The sequence below is a fragment of the Trifolium pratense genome, linkage group LG3, assembly GCF_020283565.1.
Source record: "Trifolium pratense cultivar HEN17-A07 linkage group LG3, ARS_RC_1.1, whole genome shotgun sequence".
Lineage (NCBI taxonomy): Eukaryota > Viridiplantae > Streptophyta > Magnoliopsida > Fabales > Fabaceae > Trifolium > Trifolium pratense.
Window position 1 is genome coordinate 34,373,753 of NC_060061.1, and position 22,655 is coordinate 34,396,407.

At 29.8% G+C, this 22,655-nt stretch overlaps 1 protein-coding gene across 2 annotated transcripts; it reads left to right on the forward strand.

Annotated features, from left to right (window-relative positions):
- Positions 1-5,837: 5,837 nt before the first annotated feature.
- LOC123916594 lies at positions 5,838-9,801 on the forward strand. Of its 2 annotated transcripts, none has more exons than XM_045968083.1 (6): positions 5,838-6,050; positions 6,834-6,919; positions 8,013-8,699; positions 8,872-9,084; positions 9,167-9,291; positions 9,380-9,777. In XM_045968083.1, exons 1-6 carry the CDS (start codon positions 6,006-6,008, stop codon positions 9,433-9,435), a joined length of 1,212 nt encoding a protein of 403 aa, XP_045824039.1. In that variant the 5' UTR covers positions 5,838-6,005; the 3' UTR covers positions 9,436-9,777. The 2 variants fall into 2 exon arrangements, with proteins under 2 accessions (XP_045824039.1, XP_045824040.1); XM_045968084.1 differs by having other exon boundaries at positions 5,879-6,019; positions 9,380-9,801.
- The last annotated feature ends 12,854 nt before the right edge of the window (positions 9,802-22,655 follow it).

A 22,655-nucleotide genomic window follows, 5' to 3' on the forward strand; every position in this document is an offset into this window, starting at 1 on the left:
CGCATTTTTACTAAAAATAAATTTATCAATTATAAAATATCATATCGTTTTAATATAATTAATTTTTTTTTTAAAGATTTTAATGTTGACTCATGAAAATTATAAACAAAAATTTGTTCAAGTTCATTTCTTTGTTCACATATTCACATTGTGTTTGTATTATGTTATAAATAAACATTTTTATTAAAAATGTGTAATAGTTTAATAGTGTTTAATTTTTTAAAATTGATATACATATGTTATTATATAATAATATACATAAAATAAATAAATATATATTATGTGGGTATGGAGCGGGGTGGGTAATAAGGTACCCGTACCCGTTAATTTTTGCGGGTAATTACCCATACCCAAAATGCGAGTTTTTACCCTACTTATTATGGGTATTTTTTGCGGGTGCCCACTGGGTATGCGTCAAATTGTCATCCCTAATATCAATATATGGGTAGAAATATAGACTACAATATAAATAACAAAAAAAAAATGATTCCCGTATTAATATTTAAACATAAATATAGGTTCCCGTTGATTTTTAAAAAAATAAATAGTCTCCCTATTAATATATGACTTAAAATATAGATTCCGTAAAAATTATAAAATAAATAGATCTCTGTAATATATGAGTAAAAATATAGAACTAAGTAAAAATTATAAAAACAAATCATTTGTATTAATGCATAATTAAAAATATATATTCCCGTAGAAATTACAATAAAAAATATATTGTTGTATATGTTGAAATATAGGCCACGTATAAATTTTGAAAAAATAGATTTTCATATTAATATATGAGTAGAAATATAAATCACATGATAAATTACAAAATTAAAATGGATCCCCATATTAATATATTAGAAGAAATATGATAATATGTGCCCAAAAAAAAAAAAGAAGAAATATGATAATTTTTACCTCTAGTCATCTCTCAACTTGATGAACAAATCTGGAAAATAAAAGCAATCATTGTGAAATAAATTCTTAATCAAAGACAATATTTATAGCTGGAAAGATAGGAAAGTCAATATTTTTGGCTCTGCCTATGAAGCACAGACACCGGACACGACACGGACACTGATACGTCGACACCGATAAAAATTTGGAAAAATGACATAATTTAGTGTAATCATAAGTGTCGGTGTCGGACACGGACACGCCTAATCTAAGGAGTGTTGGTGTCCGTTATAATAACTTTTAGCTAATTAGAATAATTTTTATAACAATGGACCCAAAAAAAAAATATATATAACAACTTGTATTATAGTTATAAATTGTGTATAAGGTAATTATAGTATTTTAATAATAAAAAGGATATTTGTGTCAAAAATCTGAGTCAAGAACTGTATTTTTACATTAACATCGAGAATTTTCTTTCTCCAATTTTACTTAAAGATTAATAGCTTGTTTAAGCAACAATTTGAAGGCATTGAAATTCATTTTTGTCTACCTCCTGTAAACTCATCAACGCTAATTTTAATAGCTTCTTTGGGCAAGTTTTGAATAATTTTAGTATACTAATAGCCAATTCCAGCCATGATTTTGTGTATGACAGCTGAAAAAAGATAATAATTTTTTTTGAATAGCAAAGATAATAATTTTTTTTGAATAGCAAAAGATTTATTAATCAACAGTCAAGACACAAGAAGTGCCAAGAGAGGGCAAACAAAATAAAAATAAACTAAGAAAGGGAGGATTTTCACTCTAAAACAGAGGCAAAAACGCCTCCCCCCACCAACCAGACAGCCAATATCAAAACACTATGTCTAAAAAACTATCAACAATAAATGTCGGGCTCTAGATTCCATTCATAAAAAAGACACGGAGAAATCTTTAATTTCTCCAAACTCCATTTCCATGAAGTCACTTTCACCTCCTCTATAATAACTAAAGGCTCCATAACAATATTATTAAAAACCTTATTGTTTCTTGCTTTCCAAATCACCCAAAGCACCGAATGCCACACAAATCTAAAACCTTTTCTTGACTTTTTAGATAAGGCTGCTTCTCCAAAACAATAAAAAAGATAGAAAAGATTTGGCGGCATCACAATCAACACCCCTAACCACTTGAAGATTGCATATACCAAACAACATGAGCCACTTTACAATGCATTAATAAATGTCTCGAAGTTTCCAGCGAATCATCACACCACACACAATTACCACCCATATCATGATTAATGATACCTCTCAACAAAAGATTTTCCTTCGTCGGGACTCGATCATAAAGAAGTTGCCAAGAGAAAGCTAGCACAAAAAAGATAATAATTGTACATAAAAGTTGCGAAATTTGGAGATGGTAAGTTAAAATGCAACTTTTAATCTTAACCACGTAAAAACATATAAACCAAAGAAATATTTTGTGCCCCCGTCACGAAAAATAATTTTTTTTAAGCCATAAATAAAAAAATTATATGATAATTGAGAAATATATTGAATACAAATACTTAATGGAAAAAACACTACTAACAATGTGCCAAAGAAAAAAAACACTATCTTAACAAAAAAAAAAGAATGACTTAACAAAATAGTTTGCATTCTACTTCTTATACACTAAATCTATTTCTTATACACTAAATCTAAACATCTCATTATCTCAAAGCCTTTTGTAATGCTTCATAACGTGGCTCTTCTTTGTATGAGTTGCCATTTTTACTTACTTCGTCCCTCGATCTGAAATAAAACGCAATAGAATATATAAAAATCAAAACTTCACATAATTTGATAAAAGAAAATAAATATAAAGACAATAAAGATATATTTGAAAAATCATATATACGAAAGCTATGAGTCTATTTGGTATGATGGAAAAAAAGTAGGAAAAAAAAAATTACACAAATCAATAAATGAATTTGGACTAAAAATACATGTTCATAAAAACGCATCATGCTAAGCAAACAGAATATAAAATCTATCCAAGCACATCACAGTAACACCAGGAAGGGATCAAAAAGAAAGTAGCAGCAAGACAGGTTACTAAGAAATCACAGCTTCAACTGCACTTGCATAAAAGGTCGACAATATTTCACCTGAAACCAAGAAATTAAACATTGAACTTAGTAAAAAAAAAAAATTAAAAAGAACTTAGTACAATATCACTTGTGATCTTTGATTCATTATTACTCAAAAATCCTTTCAAACACTTATCAGAATAGCAAAGCACCAAAGAGAAAGAAAAAAAAAATACAGGTTTAAAGAAGAATTTCGAGAATACTAACCGTGATGTTAGACTCAAAAATACTATTTATAGACAAAGATGTATCTCAAAATAATTATCCCCTTAAATTATTATAACCAAAAAAAATTGACCATTAATATTCATCCATTAGCTTATAAAAAAAAATTCAATTTGGTAATCAAAATAATTATCCCCTTAAATTATAACCAAAATAAAAAATCGACCTTTAATATTCATTCATTTTTACATTTCAATTTGAAATTGGAATGGGAATTAGATTATGACAACATGGTTATTATATTAGGAAAACGCGTTTATTAAATTAGGAAAATAACTTAGTAAGGTTGTTTTGATTGTGATGAATAGAAACTTGGTGTAGACAGTCTATTTATAGATGCAGTATATTTTAATTATTTTTTTATTTTGTTACATGTAGTACATTGTTAGGCAATATTGACAATAATTCACATGTTATTAATGCAATTAGATGCAGTACATTGTACTGTACACAGTCAACCATCATATAGTAATCTAATTCTTTAATTTTGTTTACTGTAGTATCGAACAAAATTTAAGGCAATAATCATATTTGATCAACAATTTAGATGCAGTACATTGTACATAGTCAACAATCATATAGTAATCCAATTCTTTAATTTTCTTTACAGTAGTATTGACAATATTTAAGGCAATAATCATATAATCATATTTGATCAGCAATTTCTAAATATATTCCAAATATATGCGTGTGATATTTCTCTATTCATAATTGCGAAAATAATATATATATATATATATATATATATATATATATATATATATATATATATATATATATATATATATATATATATATATATATATATATATATATATATATATATATATATATATATATATAAAGGATGATTAATAATAGTAATTTCTATTCATCACATTTTAGTAATTTACGGTTACAAATTATTTGTAATTCAATTAATTTCTATTCACGGTAATTTCTATTCATCACATTTTAATTTCTATACTAAAGTCAATTTGACATTTTTAATTATTACAAAAATCATTAATTTCTTTTCTTTAATTCCGTTAATTGTAGTCGACCAATATAATAATGTCATTACGTTTTTTTTGTTCATAAAGATGCCAGTACGTTTTAATGCCATAAAACAATGAGAAATACAGGTCATTTAATGGTGTATTAATTCAAAAAAAATAAATATAGTGAGGAATAAATGCAAAAAAAAAAATCAAAAAATTATTTAATTCATTTATTGCTAAAACAATACGAAAGAAGAATGAACGTGGGAATGCCACGTGTACATATTGCTTTGAAAAAAAGCTCTCAAGACTGGAAAGGAGAATCACAGACATTATGATTTGTGCCACTAAAAGATAACTTATTTTAAACAATTAGAAACAAATAAAACCGGTACAAAATCAATATATAATTTAATATCAGTAAATGTATATCACCGTTCACACTTCAGATTTAGCACGACTTAGTGAATTTTCGTGAGTCAAGCCTTCGCGTAATATAGGGGATCTCGAAAGAAAAAAAACCTCCACAAATTTGGCAAATCTCTCACCTATTCAATTGAACATAATATTAAATAAAAATCAAATCAAAATGAAATGAAATGAAATCGAAAGAAAGCAGAGCAATCACAAATAACAAAGAATTTGTTGAATTTGTTGAATAAAACTTTATAGGAGACTCGCTATTTATAGATGTAAAATAATAACATAAAATGTAATAATAATAATAATAATAATAATAATAATAATAATAGGACATAATAGTAGAACATAAATATAGAATGTTGCTTAATTTATATTTGGTATAATCCAATTCATTAATATTGTTTAATTTTCTTTAATGCAGTTTTGACAGAATTGTAAATCAGTAATCATATTTGATTAACAATCATACTTGATCAACAATTTCCAAATATATGCGTGTGTTATTTTTCAAATCATAATTGTGAAAATAATTTAGTTAACACATCTACTATTTGAGAGAAATAAAAAATAAATACAAAATAAATTGCCTTTTACATTTATTTTTATCACAAATACAAAATGAAACGCGTTTTTTTTAAAGTAAAAAATAAAAACAAAATAAAACGCCTTTTTTTTATAACCATATTAAAAAAAAACCTTTTTATTTGAGTAAAAATAAATTTATATGTGATAAAAATATAATATTTAATATTTATAAAATCAAATATGAATGTACATCATTATTTGAATAAAAATAAATGTATATGTGATAAAAGTATAATATTTTAAATTTATAAAATCGAATATGAATGTATAATATTTAAATGGATAAAAATAAATTAATTTATAAAATCGAATATGAATGTTTAATATTTAAATGGATAAAAATAAATTAATTTATAAAATTGAATATGAATGTTTAATATTTAAACAGATAAAAACAAATTATATTTTCACTAATTAAATATGAATTGTTTATAAAATATATTAATTTAGTTAATTTAATTATTAATTATTGTAATAATAGCATTTAATATCAAATGCATGAGAAGAGGAGAGAAAAAGACAAATATGTCTGGCTTTTTACATATTATAGATTATAGATTATAGATTTCCTGCCTAGGAGTGAGCATAAATAACAAACTTTTTAGCCCTTTTCCCTCTCTCTTCTAATTATTGTCGTTTTCTGGGAAAACCAAAACTTGTTCAAAGTTCCCACTCGTAGTACGTACCATTCTCATTGCTATTTCTGGTTTCTTTCTTATTTACAAGAATCCTCTGTTACTTTTTAGGGTTTCCTCTCACTCTGTTCGTTCACTTTCTCACCAACAATGCATCCAACAAGGTATCGTCAACCACAACCTTACAAACACAATGTATAGTATACTATACTATTCATCAAATACATATATATTTCTTTCCTTTTTTCGTAACATTGTTCTATTCTCCATTTTCATACCCTGTTTCATTGTTAATCTTTGTTCCCTTCAGTTCACTCAACTGTTAATTTGAAGGTATTGCCGTTGATTTTGTGACTAAAGTTGATTTTGAGTTAATTGATTTTGCTAAGTTGAATTGATTTTTTGCTAAAGATACATTTAGGTAAAACTAAGTTCAACAATAAATCTTAGTCTAAAAATTAACTATAGGTTTAAATGCTCCTAATTCTAGTTTCAAGTTAGAATCAATTTTAAAGACAGAATCAATTATAGTTAGAGAGTAACCAAACATGTTAGAAGCATATAATTTGAAGTTGCGAATATGTGCATATTATGAAATTCAATGGAGGATGTGCTGCAAAAATAGGGGCATATTCTTATAATTGTCACACAAAAAGCAACATTAAATGTGTCAGTTACAGTAATTTTCAGTAAAGTTGTCATCTTTTTTTGTTTCTTTCAAAAAGATGATGCATGGATTTGGAAGAAGGTTACAAATATTCTAATGTTACAATAATTTTGACTTTAGAATGTTTGTATTTTTCCCAAATATCCTTTTGATATTTTTAAAGAGTTGTAGTAACTTGATACAGTAGAAATTTGCTGCAACTTGCAAGTGACACAGGCTTTCAATTATTTTCATGCTTGTGAGTTGTGAGTAATTAATCACATGTCTAACTGGTTCTTGTGTTTCTATAACTATTTTAATGATCTTCACAGATGAATGTCTGTCTAACATGTGGTCATAGAGGAGATTCAAAGCTCCTCATATACTGTATCCAGTGTAAAGCTTGTGCTGAACATAGGTATGTTTGTCATTTGACTATTCGAATCATCAACGACATTGTGATTTATGTTGGGAAAATGAGTTCTGATTCTATGTAGCTGTAATTGGATTTAGAATTTTTTTATAAGGTAAAACAAGATTATAGTAAAAAAATATATTAAAAATAGTTATATGAGAAATTTTAGTTTATAAGTATAGCATTACATCAAGCTTGAGCGCATGCTCGCGCACACACACCAATCTCGTTACTTGAGGACTTATAGAAAATGTCTGTCAGATTGTCACAATTGCAAATGCAGTTTCTCTGTAGTTATTTTTTCCCTTGAAGTTCTTTTTAAAATCGACCAGGAATATAAATTTGCTTGGCCCTTTGAAAAATGACTGGATCAGATGCTAAGAATATAATAGATGATCACATATGATATGAGAGCTTCATTGGCTAATGCCTATTTTATTTAGATTTTCAAATTTGAGTAGTTATCTTAATTAACTGTATGAACTAAAATCTCTTGGCTCCAATTGAGTAACTACAAATGGGAATTACAGCTTGTGAACTGTTATGATCGAGGTAATTTTAGAAGAAAGTGAACATATAATGTGATCACCACTAATGAAGCTTATGGGACTGTTAAGCATAGATATCAACATATAGCCTCCATAATTTATTTTGTAAAGGAACCAAACACATTGAGATATATTGTAGCTTCATAAACTACAACTGCATTTGTGGATTTAAAAGATCAGGTAGCAAATATTTCACTGAATTCCTAAGAGGCTCTCGAAGCAACTATATATGTGACAAACTTGGTGCATACAATGTACAGCACGCTTAGTATCTTAATATTAGTCAAGCTGTATGCTGATTCTAGAGCTTACTTTTTTCGCAATTAGAATTAACATTGCATCAATTTATACATATATAATATATTGATGTGCGGTCTGATTAGGCTCACTATTCTGAAGTACTACTATATAGTTTTCAGCGGATAATTGGACTGTTCTCAAATTGGCCCGTGTGCCATGATAAAACTGTAGTCTAAGATGTTTTGTCTACCGTTTTTGTTGCCTGTTATTTGTAAAATATGCCTAATAAATAGCATATACATTTGCAGTTATTGTCTAGAGAAGATCCACCGGAATGAGGATGGGAAAGTAATCTGGAGATGCGAGGACTGTACTCCAAATATCCCAAAATGCAAACCTGAACCGTCAAGAAAAAGCGAACGCATAAGTTATGCAACTGAAGCTAAATATAAAAGGATGATAATGAAAAAGAAGAGTTGTGCATTTAGAAAACAAACACTTTTTAGATCAAATGAAGGAGAAAGTGTTGGATGCCTTGCTAAAAAAGAGACCGGGAAGGTATTGCGAACCCTTGAGAATGAAAATGTTCTTTGTAAGCAGCCTGAATCACCCAAAGTCAATGAGACTGAGAAGGTATTGCCAACCCTTGAGAATGAAAATGTTCTTCGTAAGCATCCTGAATCACCCAAAGTCAATGAGACTGAGAAGGTATTGCCAACCCTTGAGAATGAAAATGTTCTTTGTAAGCAGCCTGAATCACCTAAAGTCAATGAGACTGACAAGGTATTGCCGACCCTTGAAAATGAAAATGTTCTTTTAAAGCAGCCTGACTCACCTAAAGTCAAAGATCCTTCGAATATATCATATGGCAAGCAAGCAATGGACTGTGAGATATATGCCGAGTCTGAAGTCTTAAGCACAATGCCTCAGTTCCTTCATTATCCAGAGTTTGACGAACATAGTCGTGCTCAGCCACTTAGGGATCCTATCTGGACGTGAGATCTTCAACTGTATTTTCTATGTTGTTGAGTTTTTTTACTTTGAATCTTTCTCTTTCTTAATTATTGATGCAAAGTTCTCAATAATATTGTTGAATTGCCTTTAGAGTGTTGTTTATGCAAGTCGTTCATTTTCGTTATACTCTTTGTTTTCTTTTATCATTTATAGGGGGCAATTTAGATTGAACAATGCAACACATTTTCATCTTGTTGCGTACATGTCAAGTAAAGCTTCTCCAAAATTCAAGTTGGCAGTAACAGAGCTCCCTAAAGTGTTTGATGTAGAGATGTTACCAAGACGGGTTATTTGGCCTCAAAGTTTTGACGTCCATCCACCTAATAGTGATGATATTGCGCTCTATTTTGTTCCCCAATATGCAAGGTATGCTTCTTCAATGGATTATTTTTTGCATATTAATTGTTAATGTCGTGTTCTGGATTTCCCTTAATATTTTGGTGATTAGCGATGAGAGGAACTTTAATCGTGTGCTGAACGAAGCAATTGAACAAGACAAGGCTCTCAAAGTCGTCAGTAACAACCTGAATATCTTCATTTTTTCTTCGCATTTATTGCCTCCGGATGATAGGCGTACGTTGTTAGAAAACTTATCCTTTTGCAGAAATTTTAGAATGATTTTGCTATGTCAAGGTGTTTGATTCAATATCTAATTTTTCAGGAATCTCCCAAAAATATTACTTGTGGAGTGTTTTCAAACCAAAGCCAAGAAAATAGGAGTGGACTTCTAATATGTTGGTATCAACTCTCAATATGAAACCTATAGTGGTGGGGACAAAGATTAGCAACTTATCAAAGTGTGAATTTTAAGACCACGTTAATGATTCATGACTTGTGGTCTGCAATGTTGAATGTGTAGTTTGGTACCCAATATTATAGGCTTAATGTTACTAAATCCAATCATTTAATCTGTTTTAGGATAAAATTGCAATACCTTGTACATCATAGAGGTATTTGAACAATTGAAAGTTGAAACAACTACTGCAAAACTTTGGAACTATAATGTTACACACTTGAACAAAAAATGTTAAATGAATGAATATAAGGAAAAATCTAATTTCTAAGCTTGATTTTGGATTGTTATTTAGTAACTTATTTATTTTTTTCTTTGCTTTAATACCATATTTTGCCTAGCAACTATTTGCATTCTCTCTAGTCTCTACTATAATGGATTCCCTTCATTTTTTTTCTCTCTCGTGTTTTCTCTTTCAATCTTTAACATTTTTCTTGCATTTGTTATCATACATCATTTCCTTTATTTTTAGTGGCTCAAATTTACTATCTCATGTGAATTGAGAGATTCCATTCTTTGTTTATATGTCTAAAGTATGCATTAATTTCGATCTAAAATTTTCGATCTAAGATCATGTATATAGTTCGAGCACCATAGGCCCATGCATCTGTGTTCCTGTTTGAAAAATTAATCTTTCCTTCTTATTTTTGGGTACAAAACATAAATCTTTTAATATGTAATAATGAAAATAATCTACTAAACAAAAATAAAATTAGTTGATTATTTGCTAAAAGTTTAGGCACAATTAAAATTATTAGAGGGTTAAAATAGTACCATTGAGAAACCAGGGGTTAAAAGTGCATTGAAGCTTAATTTATAAGATTAGGCACAAAACTAAACCTTGGTTAAACCCTCAACTGAAAGAGTGGTTGCATCGTGGTGTAGAGAGACATGTTTTGGAGGACAATTTTAAAGTGCGGCAAAGAAGCTTGTTTGATCCAGAAACAGCTCACATGGAGGAAGACGACGACGAAGATTCCTTTCTCTCATCCTTCTTCCACACATTTCTTTCATACTTTCCGATCCCATCATATTCCTAAGGTTTTTCTTCTATATTTTCTTTATAACCATTCTTTTCTATCTATATATGTATTTATGTACTATGTTAACTTTGTGACCTAGTTTTACTTACGCAAAAATTGATCCTTTTATTTGAGATGATGATTCAACTAGAGCATCGACCCGTGCGGTGCACGGGTCTGATTAGCTGTAAGATGTATAATGATAAAATAAGATATGATAATTCCAATAATGTAAGGTATATGAAAAAAGTTGAGTAACATAAAACGATAGTTCAACAATAATTTTGGAAAAATATTTATACAAAGAAAATTATGTTATATTACAGAAGACTTCCTTATAGACCACATTCGAAGTATTAGTCGTATCTTCACCGTCGTCATCGATGATCAATATTTTTAATCCTTTTCTAGAAGTAACTCTTGAAATTGTAACATATACAACTGACCATGTGAAAACACTGGCGACAGAAGATATATCCCAACATGCTTTAAAGATTGTCCCTGACTCTTATTAATAATCATCGCAAAAGAAATCATTATAGGAAATTGTCTCCGTTGAAATTTAAAAGGAATTATCACGTCAGATAGTGTCATAGAAAGAAAACAGTGTGCTCATCTTCAGGATGATAATTAAGCCGCTCAACTGTAGGATCTCTATAGTGGATATCGAAAGAAAATATCCTCCAAGTAGCTTCACATGCCGACAAATATCTACAGTCATAATACATCTTTATTTCATCAAAACATTGTGACTTGTCGCTTCCATTACCAGATGTATAGAGATTTGCTGTAACACGATCATTGTGACTTGTCACTAAATGCAAAATTGTATCGTGTGTGAAAATCCTAATATCAATACCCGGTATCATAATTTTAATAGAAATAACATATAAAATTAAATTAAATATAAATAATTGAGAATTTTGGTGTAAAAAAAATCTATTAAAAAAGTTGAAACTATACTAACTTCGGTTACGCAAAACTCAACACAGTAGGTCCGATATCTAATTTGCAATTCATTAACTAACTTCTCCCGATCATATAAAGAATTGGGATTCAAAGGATCTGTTTAAATATAATATATATATAAAGTTAGCATAAAGTTTTAAAACAATATCAATTTCAGGAATAAAGATAATAAATCACAAAACAGAATGAAAGTTTATAGACACCTCTGAGTAAATTAAGTCGAATTGTGGTGAAGTTGTTAACATGAGACATTGAGATGTGAAATACGTTTTTTTTTAATAGATTTCAATATTGTTGAAGGTGTTATAGTATGAGAATATATATATAACTTTCCAAATCACACGTGATAATAACTTTTCAAATCTCACATGATAATTATTCTCTAAATTTATGATCCGGTAGAAAAAAATCATTGATTAGGAAAGACATAAAAATATTTCGTGATGAATAATATAGTCAACAATAATTTCGATATGATATACTTTTAAAATTGATGGTGCTTATCAATTATTGCACATAATTTTAATCACAGTTGATATACTTGCCATAGTGGTTGGGAATATTGTCTTGCACTGAAGGGTTGTGAGTTCGAATCTTAGTCAAGACAAAATTGTATTATTTTTTAATAAAAATTGCAAGATAAAATGGAGGAAAAACAAATTAGGGTTTAGGATTTGCTTGTGTATACAAGCTTATAATGTAAAATATTAGTTGAGTTTAGATTGTAGAGTTGTGACTTTTCTGGTTGGGCTTGGCTTCGGGTTCTCCCCATGGAAATTTTTTTTTTCTACCCCAACAATCTTGACTCTACCCCAACATATTTTTCAAAATACCCAGTATACCCTTATAAAAAATTAGTATATTTTAACTTTTTTTTGTCGTGTTATACTGTTCCGGTACACTGTTTCATCCTCAAAAAAACTGTTCCGGTAAGTATTTATCTTTACCGGTATGTTAATTTTACCGGTACACTTTTTAAAAAATATTCCGGTATGTTTTTACCGGTACACTTTTTAATAAGTGTTCCGGTATGTTGATTTTACCGGTATACTTGATTTTAATAAGTGTTCCGGTATGTTCTGAGTTTGGTAGACGCGGTCTCCCGGGAATTGACAAGGCACCTTTTGTCTTCCTATGACCAATGGGATTGTGCTTCTTCAGCGCATCGATTTCCTGTTTTCTGATTGATTCTAAAAACTGCAAATAGAAAGAAACATCATATCAAGGTTCCTGGTTATCGTTGATAGCTTAGCTCAAAACCAGATATAATAGGCTATTATCTAATAGACTAACATAAGGTAATTGCAGATAGACTATTATCTAATATACTAACATAATGTTCCTGATCTGCTGCTAATGAATCTGAGTTTGGTAGACTCGGTCTCCCAGGAATCGATAAGGCAGTTGTTGTCTTCCTATGACCAATGACATTTTGTTTCTTCAGCGCATCGAACGAAGAGATAGTGTTTACCGGAACACTTATTAAAATAGCAACAGAAAAAAAAAAAAAAAAAAAAACCTGTTGAATTGAAGGCAATGCAAACAAGTGAAAAAATAAAGCACAAAAACATTATAAATGGTGTTGAATCGAAAGATAAATGAAATATAATATAAGTATGTATAAGTCAACTGATGATATGATGAAAGATGCATTTGAAACGGCGACGAAAGATGCAGACGGCGATGGTACAAGAGTGCAGCGAGGTGTAATCCAGTACGGCAAGGAGCGTTAGTTGGTTTCATCTAACATACCGGAACACTTTTTGAAAGTGTTCTGGTAACAAAAATTTTCTGCAATTTTTCTATACCGGAACATATTTTCAAAGTGTTCCGGTGACCAATTATGACTGGAAAATATTCTACCGGAACACTTTTAAAAAGTGTACCGGTAAAGATAAATACTTACCAGAACAGTTTTTTGGGATGATGAAAATTCTACCGGAACAGTATAATACGACAAAAAAAAAATTTAATTTTTTATAAGGGTATATTGGGTATTTTAAAAAATATGTTGGGGTAGAATGAAGATTGTTGGGGTAGAAAAAAAAAAATTCCTCCCCATGTCCTGCATGTGAATTTGAGGCCTGAGTATATTTTATTGGGCCCTACAATGGGCGTCAATGTTCTTATATGAAAAATGGGTTACTTCCTTGTTATCATTTGAGTTTCATGACGTGACATAGGGTCCGTTTGATTCGCTAAAAATAAGGGAATGGACAGGATAACTGTAGTTGTACTGTGTTTGATTGTAAAACTGTTTCAGGAACTGGACAAACTGGGAAGCAATGAACAGGACAAAAACAGAATTTTTTGTACCTCACTAAACCACAGCACAACTTTTTGTCCGCAGTACAAGTTGTCTAAAATGCCAAAATACCATTTTATTAACAAAATATCGTATAAGACAAAAAAATGTTCAATATCCCAAAAGTTTGTTCTGTGCTGTTCTGTCATGCGTTGTGCTGTTCTGTCTTGTACTGTTCTGTCCAGTACTTACCCTTTAACAAATCAAACACACCCATAGAGTATAAAAAAATAATGATATTGTACCTTATTTAAGATATCGTATCATTAATGTAAGTTAAAAAAATAAATATAAAAGGGACCACTTGTTAATAATGTATGATACCCAAAGTGGTATCATCATCGATAGGGATAGCAATGGGTGCATATGGGTGCGGGTTTGATACTATCCAAACCCACACCCATATATTCGGGTGTCACCCAAACTCAAATGTTGTTCGGGTGGGAAAATGAAACCCACACCCGCACCCGCTGGGTTCGGGTTTTTTCACCCAAACCCGAAACCCGTAACAAGAACACGCTTAATTGATTATCTGCTCAAACCCGACCCGAACTATATTTGATAAAATGCAAAATGTATCATAATTTGGTAATATAGTTTGTAAATTTTAAAATAGTTTTTTTTCTCACTAAACAATTCATCAAATGTTATCATCACTACAACATGCACTAGTACATCATTCAAAAACTTAAAAGGGAGCAAAATACATAGGGGTAACTAGGTAATTTAATATATAAACGGGTGGGTGAATGAGTTTCGGGTGTGGGTTTGATACTACTCAAATCCACACCCATATATTCGGGTGCCACCCGAACCCAAACCCAATCAACTAGGGTTTTGCCCGTTGACTTGATTTGGGTTTGAGTGGGTCTATTGGGTTTGAGTTTTCCTGCCATCCCTAACCATCGGAGATGCTGACCAAATTTTATGGATACTGTTATTATTTCTGAGATTATATGCTTTAATAACTTAGCTTAAATAAATTTTTTTATAATAAATAATAATTTTTTTGTCAAATAGTCTGGTGGCTAGAAATTCCACCCTTATGGCCCGTTTGGTGTACAGGATAAGAGACATGATAGGATAATTGTATCATATCCTGCCGCAATCCAGTGTTTGGTGATACAGCAGGATATGATAAGTTAATCCTGAAGCTTATCCTATCCTGTCTCTCTAGTTATAATTCTTATCTTGAATTTGAGCTAGGTTACCAGCAGGATAGGATAAAAAAAAATTACTGATTTATTTTGTAAAATATATTTTAAAATACATAAAATAAAATTAATAAAATATAAATAATAAAATAATTAATTTTTAAATATATATGTGATTTTCTCACAAGGGTAATTTTGTAATTTATATATTCTAAAAAATCAAAATTTTACTAAAATTACAATATTTTAAAGTAAAATGATTATTAAAAAATTGACAAATAGGGATATTAATTTAAATTTTATAAAAAATTAAATATAATTCTTTTGCAATAGTAGTTTTATTATTTACGTATGAGATATATCATATATTTATTTGGCTTATCTAACATGTATATATTATTGAGTTATTTATTTGATCATGATTCATATAAAAAATTAAACTTGATTATTTTCTCATGATTTTTATTTTAAATTATATAAAGTTATTTGATTACTTATTTATATTTTTTATTTATAAAATTCAAAGTATTACAAAATAATTTTTAAAAAATAACAATTGTTTTACAAGAGTAATTTTGTCAATTAAATATGTTATATATCTTATCATATTATTATGAGCAAATATGTATTAAAAACAAAATATAATAGTTATCATGTTTGTTATCTTGTGTGCACCAAACACATGATATGATAACTGAGTATAACTGTTATCCTGTTGTTATCATATCCTATCCTTATCTTGTTTTATATCCTATCCTGTCACTATGCTATCCTGCGCACCAAACGAGCCCTTAAGGTGGATAAGTGAAATGATCGGAGTTCAAAATCCGACTTCCTACATATATAATGCAATGTCCCGCCAACTGAGTCAAGCTCATGGGACTAAATAATAATATTTTTAGTTAAAGAAGAAATATATGTTGTACCAAAAAAAATATGCATTAATAAATAATAATATTTTAGTTATAAGAGAATTTTTATTGTTTTGTATAATAATATTTTAGTTAAAAGAGAATTTTTATTGTTTTGTTGGAAATAAAGGGCTAGTCCAAAGTTTAAACAAAAAAAAAAAGGGGCTACTCCAAACAAAAATAACGTTAAAGGAGAAATATATGCATTAATAACTTAGATTAAATAATACTCATTTCGTCCCAGATTGAATGACATAATTTTGACTTAGTGTATTATTCATATGATCTACTTTAACCTTATTTTTCTACTAATATATACATGCAAATATAAGCATATGAGATGTTTGATTTAGGGGTGTTCGCGGTGTGGTTTTGTTTTGAACATAAAAGTTATCCTAACCGCGAGATAAAATTGCAAGTGGTTCGGTTGGTTTTTAAAACATCATCCAAACCAAACCAATGCGGTTAGGGTTAGTTCGATTTGTGCGGTTTATCGCGATATAAAAAATATGACGATATTACCAACTTGTTACAAAATAACATTAGAAAATTTTAATTTATTTTATTTTTTTACGTGATATAATATGCATATACAGAAATTCCATATACATAAGAACTTATTTTTAGTAACAATAGTATAGTTTTAGATCGCGTTAAATGATATATTTTGACAGTCTATTATTTTATAGACTCAATTTTGGTTGGGCTTGCTAAGTTGGTTTAGTTAATAGGTTGATTGCTACTAGTTGATAGAGATAAGTATTGCGGTTTGGTTTGGTTTTTTGAAATGAAAACCGCAAACCAAACCGCGCGGTATAGAAGAAAAATCATCCGTATGGTTTAAACTAAATGCGGTTTTTTTGCGTTTTCGGTTTGGATTAGTTCGGTTTACGGTTTTACTTTTGGATTGGTTCGGATACGATCACCCCTAGTTTGATTTATCTCGACGAGTATTTTCAAAATATACAACTAACAAGGAAAAAAACAACGCTCGAGAAAGAAGCGCTCTCTCTCTCTCTGTCGGCCCTAATTTTCTTTTCTTCAAGTCTCCTTCTTCTTCTTCCTTGAGTGGTGAGGGATGGTTTTAGGTCCTTTTTTTTTTTTTGCCTAAAATCACCCCTTCGCATTTTATTTTCCTCCCGTTTAATCTAAATAAGTGTTTTTTCACATAACCAAGTTTTTTAGTTTTTTCTTTTGGTGTGATTTTAGTCGTCTAAGTGCGGCTGTGTGTTGATCGGCGTCTGATGGTGCGATGTTTTGGATTATCCGTTGTGTTGCGGTGTTTGTTTAGTTCATATTGAAAGATCAACTTCAATCAATGATTTGGACGTCAACGTTGCAGATCCGAAAGCACGGACATTCTGGTGACTTTGATTTTATCATATTACTTGTAGGCATTTTGCCGTTGTATGCTATTAACTTGGATGCTGTGAGTTTGTTTGCAGATTCATTCTTTTCGTTTTTAGTGAAGTTGAATTTTTATTTGCATCTGATGTATTCTATCAATTATTGGAATGAATGAATATCTTATTTTTAGTAAAAAAAAAAAACAATAAATAACTTATTTTTTTATTTTTTTTGGCTTTCACCACGTTGTGCATTGACAAATGTGAATGCGGTCAACTAGGTCATTTATTTTGGGACATAGAGTAATATTTTAGTCAAAGAGAAATATATGCATTAAAAACTTACTCCCTTCTGCTTTGACCACTATTAATATAATTTTGCCGTTAAAAAAAAACTTAGCTTATAAGTAATAAATTTAATATTGTAACTAATCTATCTATTTTAATATACATAGGATTTAAAACGTATTTACGGTAAAAAATATATTTTCATTGCATATATGTTTATAGTAAAAAAAAAAAACTATTTTGACCATCCTTCCTCCCTCTACTTATAAATAAGTATACGTTGTTCTTGCATTTCATTTCAAGTCACTAACTTTCATTTTCTTTAAAGTTTTAGCAAAATAATAATGGATTATTCCTCTTTGAAGTTGGTGATATTGCTCTTCGCTATTGCAAGTATTTTTGTGGTAACGGTACAAAGCATTAATCATGATGATGCCACTGAAAATGCACAAAAATATTCACATCCATATGGTATTGCAAGTGTTTGCTGTAACAAATTTGTCAATTGGTGTTGCCGACCAAATAAATTAACAGTGTAAAACTGTTACATATCAATGTAATAATACTCTATTCAATGATTGAATGAATAAATTGTTTTTCATTTTGTTCTAAGCACAATTTTCCCATTTTCTCGGTTGCTAAGCACATTTTTCCTTCGTAAAAAAAAGAGGGCATATTGTTCCTTCTTTTTATTAATTAAAGTGTATTATCAAATCTAGTACGTGAGGTATTTTAACATGTTACAAAAATTCCGTAAAAAAAAAACATGTTACAACATGAATGGTGATATACACTAATTAGCCGTAAGATATGTAATTATAAATTATGATATGATAATTGCAATAATATAAGGTATATAAAAATTTTTGAGTGACATTAAACGAAAGTTCAATAATAATTTTGGATAAATATTCATACAAAGAAACGTATATTACCGAAGACTTCCTTATAGACCACATTCGAAGTCTTAGTCGTATCTTCGCCGTCATCATCCATGATCAATATTTTTAATCCTTCACTTGAAGTAACTCTTGAAATCGCAACATACAACTGACCATGTGAAAACACTGGCGACAAAAGATATATCCCAACATGCTTTAAAAATTGTCCCTGAATCTTATTAATAGTCATCGCAAAATAAATCATTAAAGAAAATTGTCTCCGTTGAAATTTAAAAGGAATTTTTACGTCAGATGGTGTGAAAACATTCAAGAGCACGTTTTCCCAATCTTGTAATAATAAGTCTTGTTTCATTGCATAATCCTAATTTTTTTATTCAAATTCCTTAATAGCATAACAGGAACTCCAACTTTAAGTCTTAACTTGTGATTTGAGAGTCTCGACGTGGAAATCGTGTTAAAAAATTCGGGAGTATGAACATCATCCACTGTTTGACCATCTACATTATGTGCGAGTGGAGTAGCATAACTCAAATATGTTTTTTCTTCACCATAAATTAAATCCAACATATAATCATTTTATTGTGTTGACTATTGAATTTTTAGAAGCTAATATAGCTCTATTTTGGAAACAAGTTATATGGTTCATGTTTTGTAAAAGTTGAGGATATGTGCTTTCAACGATAGAAGCAAGAGGATCACCTGAATTTGAATTCAATAAATCTGATGGAATGTCAAGTTCTAATTCATCGTCGTTGTCATCTTCAATTTCTCCTTCGCCAACACCTAAGACCTATTCAGAAAACAATCTTCTTTGATCCGGAAAGGTTAGGATACATTGTTAGCAAGAGAAACAAATGTGAATCAGTGATTTTTTTCGTAATTAATAATATAGTCACGTTGATATATACCTGAAGTCAACTACTATTTGCATAAATATCACCTTGATATATATTTGCAGTAATACGATCAATCATACTCCTTCAGAAAGACATAAAAAAAAGTATATTTTCTTAGCATGTTTAGTTAAAAAATAGTAACTTTTAAGTCCAATGATTTTTTTCTTTCCGTAAAAAAAAAATACTAAGAAAATTGTTACCATGTTTAGTTAATTAGTAAAAAATATTGAATTAGGATAAAAAATGTAAATTTTTTCGAAAAATAAAATACTAAGAAAATGTATGATTTGATGATTTGCTAGATTTCTAATTATCGGTTCTTAATTGTTTAAACTGTGCAATGTAATTTGATGGTGTTTAATTGTTGTATGAAATATTTCCTATGAAAATTGATGGTGCTTATCAATTATTGCACATAATTTTAATCACAATTGGTATACTTGCCATAGTGGTTGAAAATATTGCCTTGCACTGAAAGGTTGCGGGTTTGAATCTTAGTCAAGACAAAATTGTATTATTTTTTAATTAATAAAAATTGCAAGATAAAAGTGGAGGGAAAACAAATTAGGATTAAAGTTTGCTTGTGTATACCAATCGTTAGTTGGTTCAGTGGTGATTGGCGCTGAACTTGGTAGGGAGGACCGCGGTTCGATCCCCCACAACTGCGATCGGGAGGGGGCTGGAACCACTTGATGCCAGAACTGACCCCCAAACCAGATTCAACTGGTGGTGAAAAACCAAAAAAAAAAAAAAAAAAGAACAAAGACCCGTGTCCCGTGTGGTGCACGAGTCTAATTAGCCGTAAGATATGTAATTATAAATTACGATATGATAATTGCAATAATATAAGGTATATGAAATTTTTTGAGTAACATTAAACGATAGTTCAACAATAATTTTAGATAAATATTCATACAAAGGAAGGTATATTACGGAAGACTTTCTTATAGACCACATTCGAAGTCTTAGTCATATCTTCGCCGTCATCGTCGACGATCAATATTTTTAATCCTTCTTTAGAAGTAACTTTTGAAATCGCAACATACAGCTGACTATGTGAAAACACTGGCGACAGAAGATATAATATGTTGCCCGGGTGCGGGTACGGTACCGGTATCGGGTACCGGTACCGGTACGTGGTACGTCATTTTTAGAAAAATAAAGGTACGGGTACGCCTCTATAATTTTTTTTTAATATATAATTATACATATTAAATAGGAGAATTACATTGTTAAAACAAATAATTAAACATAAAAAATATCACACTACACTTTTAAAATAATTTAAATTGTTCGAAACATCAAAATATGAAATTAAAAAGCAATTAGCTCAAAAAGAGTCAATTGTTTCCCACTCCGCCATCACTAAAACGAGCGACCTCTAGTTAGGTTCACCGCGAGAAAGACTAGCAACTTCAAGAATATCAACTAAGTATTAAATAAATCTCATTCATTTCTACGAATATCCCACATTTTTGTTGCACTTTCATTATAAGTATTACTATTTCTCTTTCTCGAGAGAAGACGAAGATTGGTATGAATAACAACTAGATCTTCATCTCTCTTTGAATTGAGCCTATTCATTTTCAATGAATGAGTGAATAATTCCGACGACTACTTTGTTATTGATTTTTAGCAGTAGTTGCTACTTTAATATTATAAACAATTAAAAAACCTAAATCTTCCTATAAAAAAAACTAATAAAAGAAAAAGGAGAAGAAAAAAAACGTGTTTTTTTTTTGGATTGGTGTACCACGCGTGTACCACAGGTGTACCAAGCGTGTACCCATTGCAAAAAAAAAAAAATTAGGTACGGCGTTGGTGCGTACCGGAGGAGTACCATACGCGTACCGGTACTCGGTATGTACCCGTTACCGGTACTTAATCTAAAATGGAGTACCCATGCAACATTACATGCTTTAAAGATTGTCTCTGACTCTTATTAATAGTCGTCGTAAAAGAAATCATTAAAGGAAATTGTCTCCGTTAAAATTTAAAAGAAATTCTTACGTCAGATGGTATCATAGAAAATCTAGGTATGAAAACCTAATCACCAATATTACTTCCTGAAATAATTTTTCCTTCAAGAGCACGTTTTCTCAATCTTGTAATAATAAGTCTTGTTCCATTGCATAATCCTAATTTTTTATTCAAATTCCTTAATAGCATAACAGGAACTCCAACTTTAAGTTTCAACTTGTGATTTGGGAGTCCCGACGTAAAAATCGTGTTAAACAATTCGGGAGTATGAACATCATCCACTGTTTGACCATCTACATTCTGTGTGAGTGGAGTATCATAACTCAAATATATTTTTTCTTCACCGGGAATTAAATCCAACATATAATCATTTATTGTGTCGACTATTGAATTTTTAGGAGCTAATATAGCTTTATTTTGGAAACACGTTATATCGTTCATGTTTTGTAAAAATTGGGGATATGTGCTTTCAACGATAGAAGCAAGAGGATCACCTGAATTTGGAATCAATAAATCTGATGGAATGTCAAGTTCTAAATCATCGTCGTTGTCATCATCAATTTCTCCATCGCCAACACCCAAAACTCATTCAGAAAACAATATTCTTTGATCCGAAAAGGTTAGGATACATTGTTAGCAAAAGAAACAAATGTGAATCAGTGATTTTTTTCGTAATTAATAATATAGTCACGTTGATATATACCTAGAGTCAACTACTATTTGCATAAATATCACCTTGATATATATTTGCAGTAATACGATCAATCATACTCCTCAACATGAACAAACTTTTAAGTTCAGAAAGACATAAAAAAGATATATTTTTCTTAGCATGTTTAGTTAAAAAAAAAGTAACTTTTAAGTCTATGATTTTTTCTTTCCGTAAAACAAAAACACTAAGAAAATGGTTAACATGTTTGGTTAATTAGTAAAAAATATTGAATTAGGATAAAAAAAGTAAATTTTTTCGAAAAATAAACACTATGAAAATGTATGATTTGATGATTTGCTAGATTTCTAATTATCGGTTTTTTATTGTTTAAACTGTGCAATGTAATTTGATAGTGTTTAATTGTTGTATGAAATTTTTCCTATGAAAATCGATGATGCTTATCAATTATTGCACATAATTTTAATCACAATTGGTATAGTTGAAAATATTGTCGTGCACTGAAGGGCCACATGTTTGAATCCTAATCAAGACAAAATTATATTATTTTTTAATAAAAATTGCAAGATAATAGTGGAGGGAAAACAAATTAGGTTTATGATTTGCTTGTGTATACAAGCTTATAATACCAGAGATAAGAGATGGCGGTGCTCTTTTAACAAATCAATTGTTTGTTCCATTTTTATTTTTTTTTCCGAACA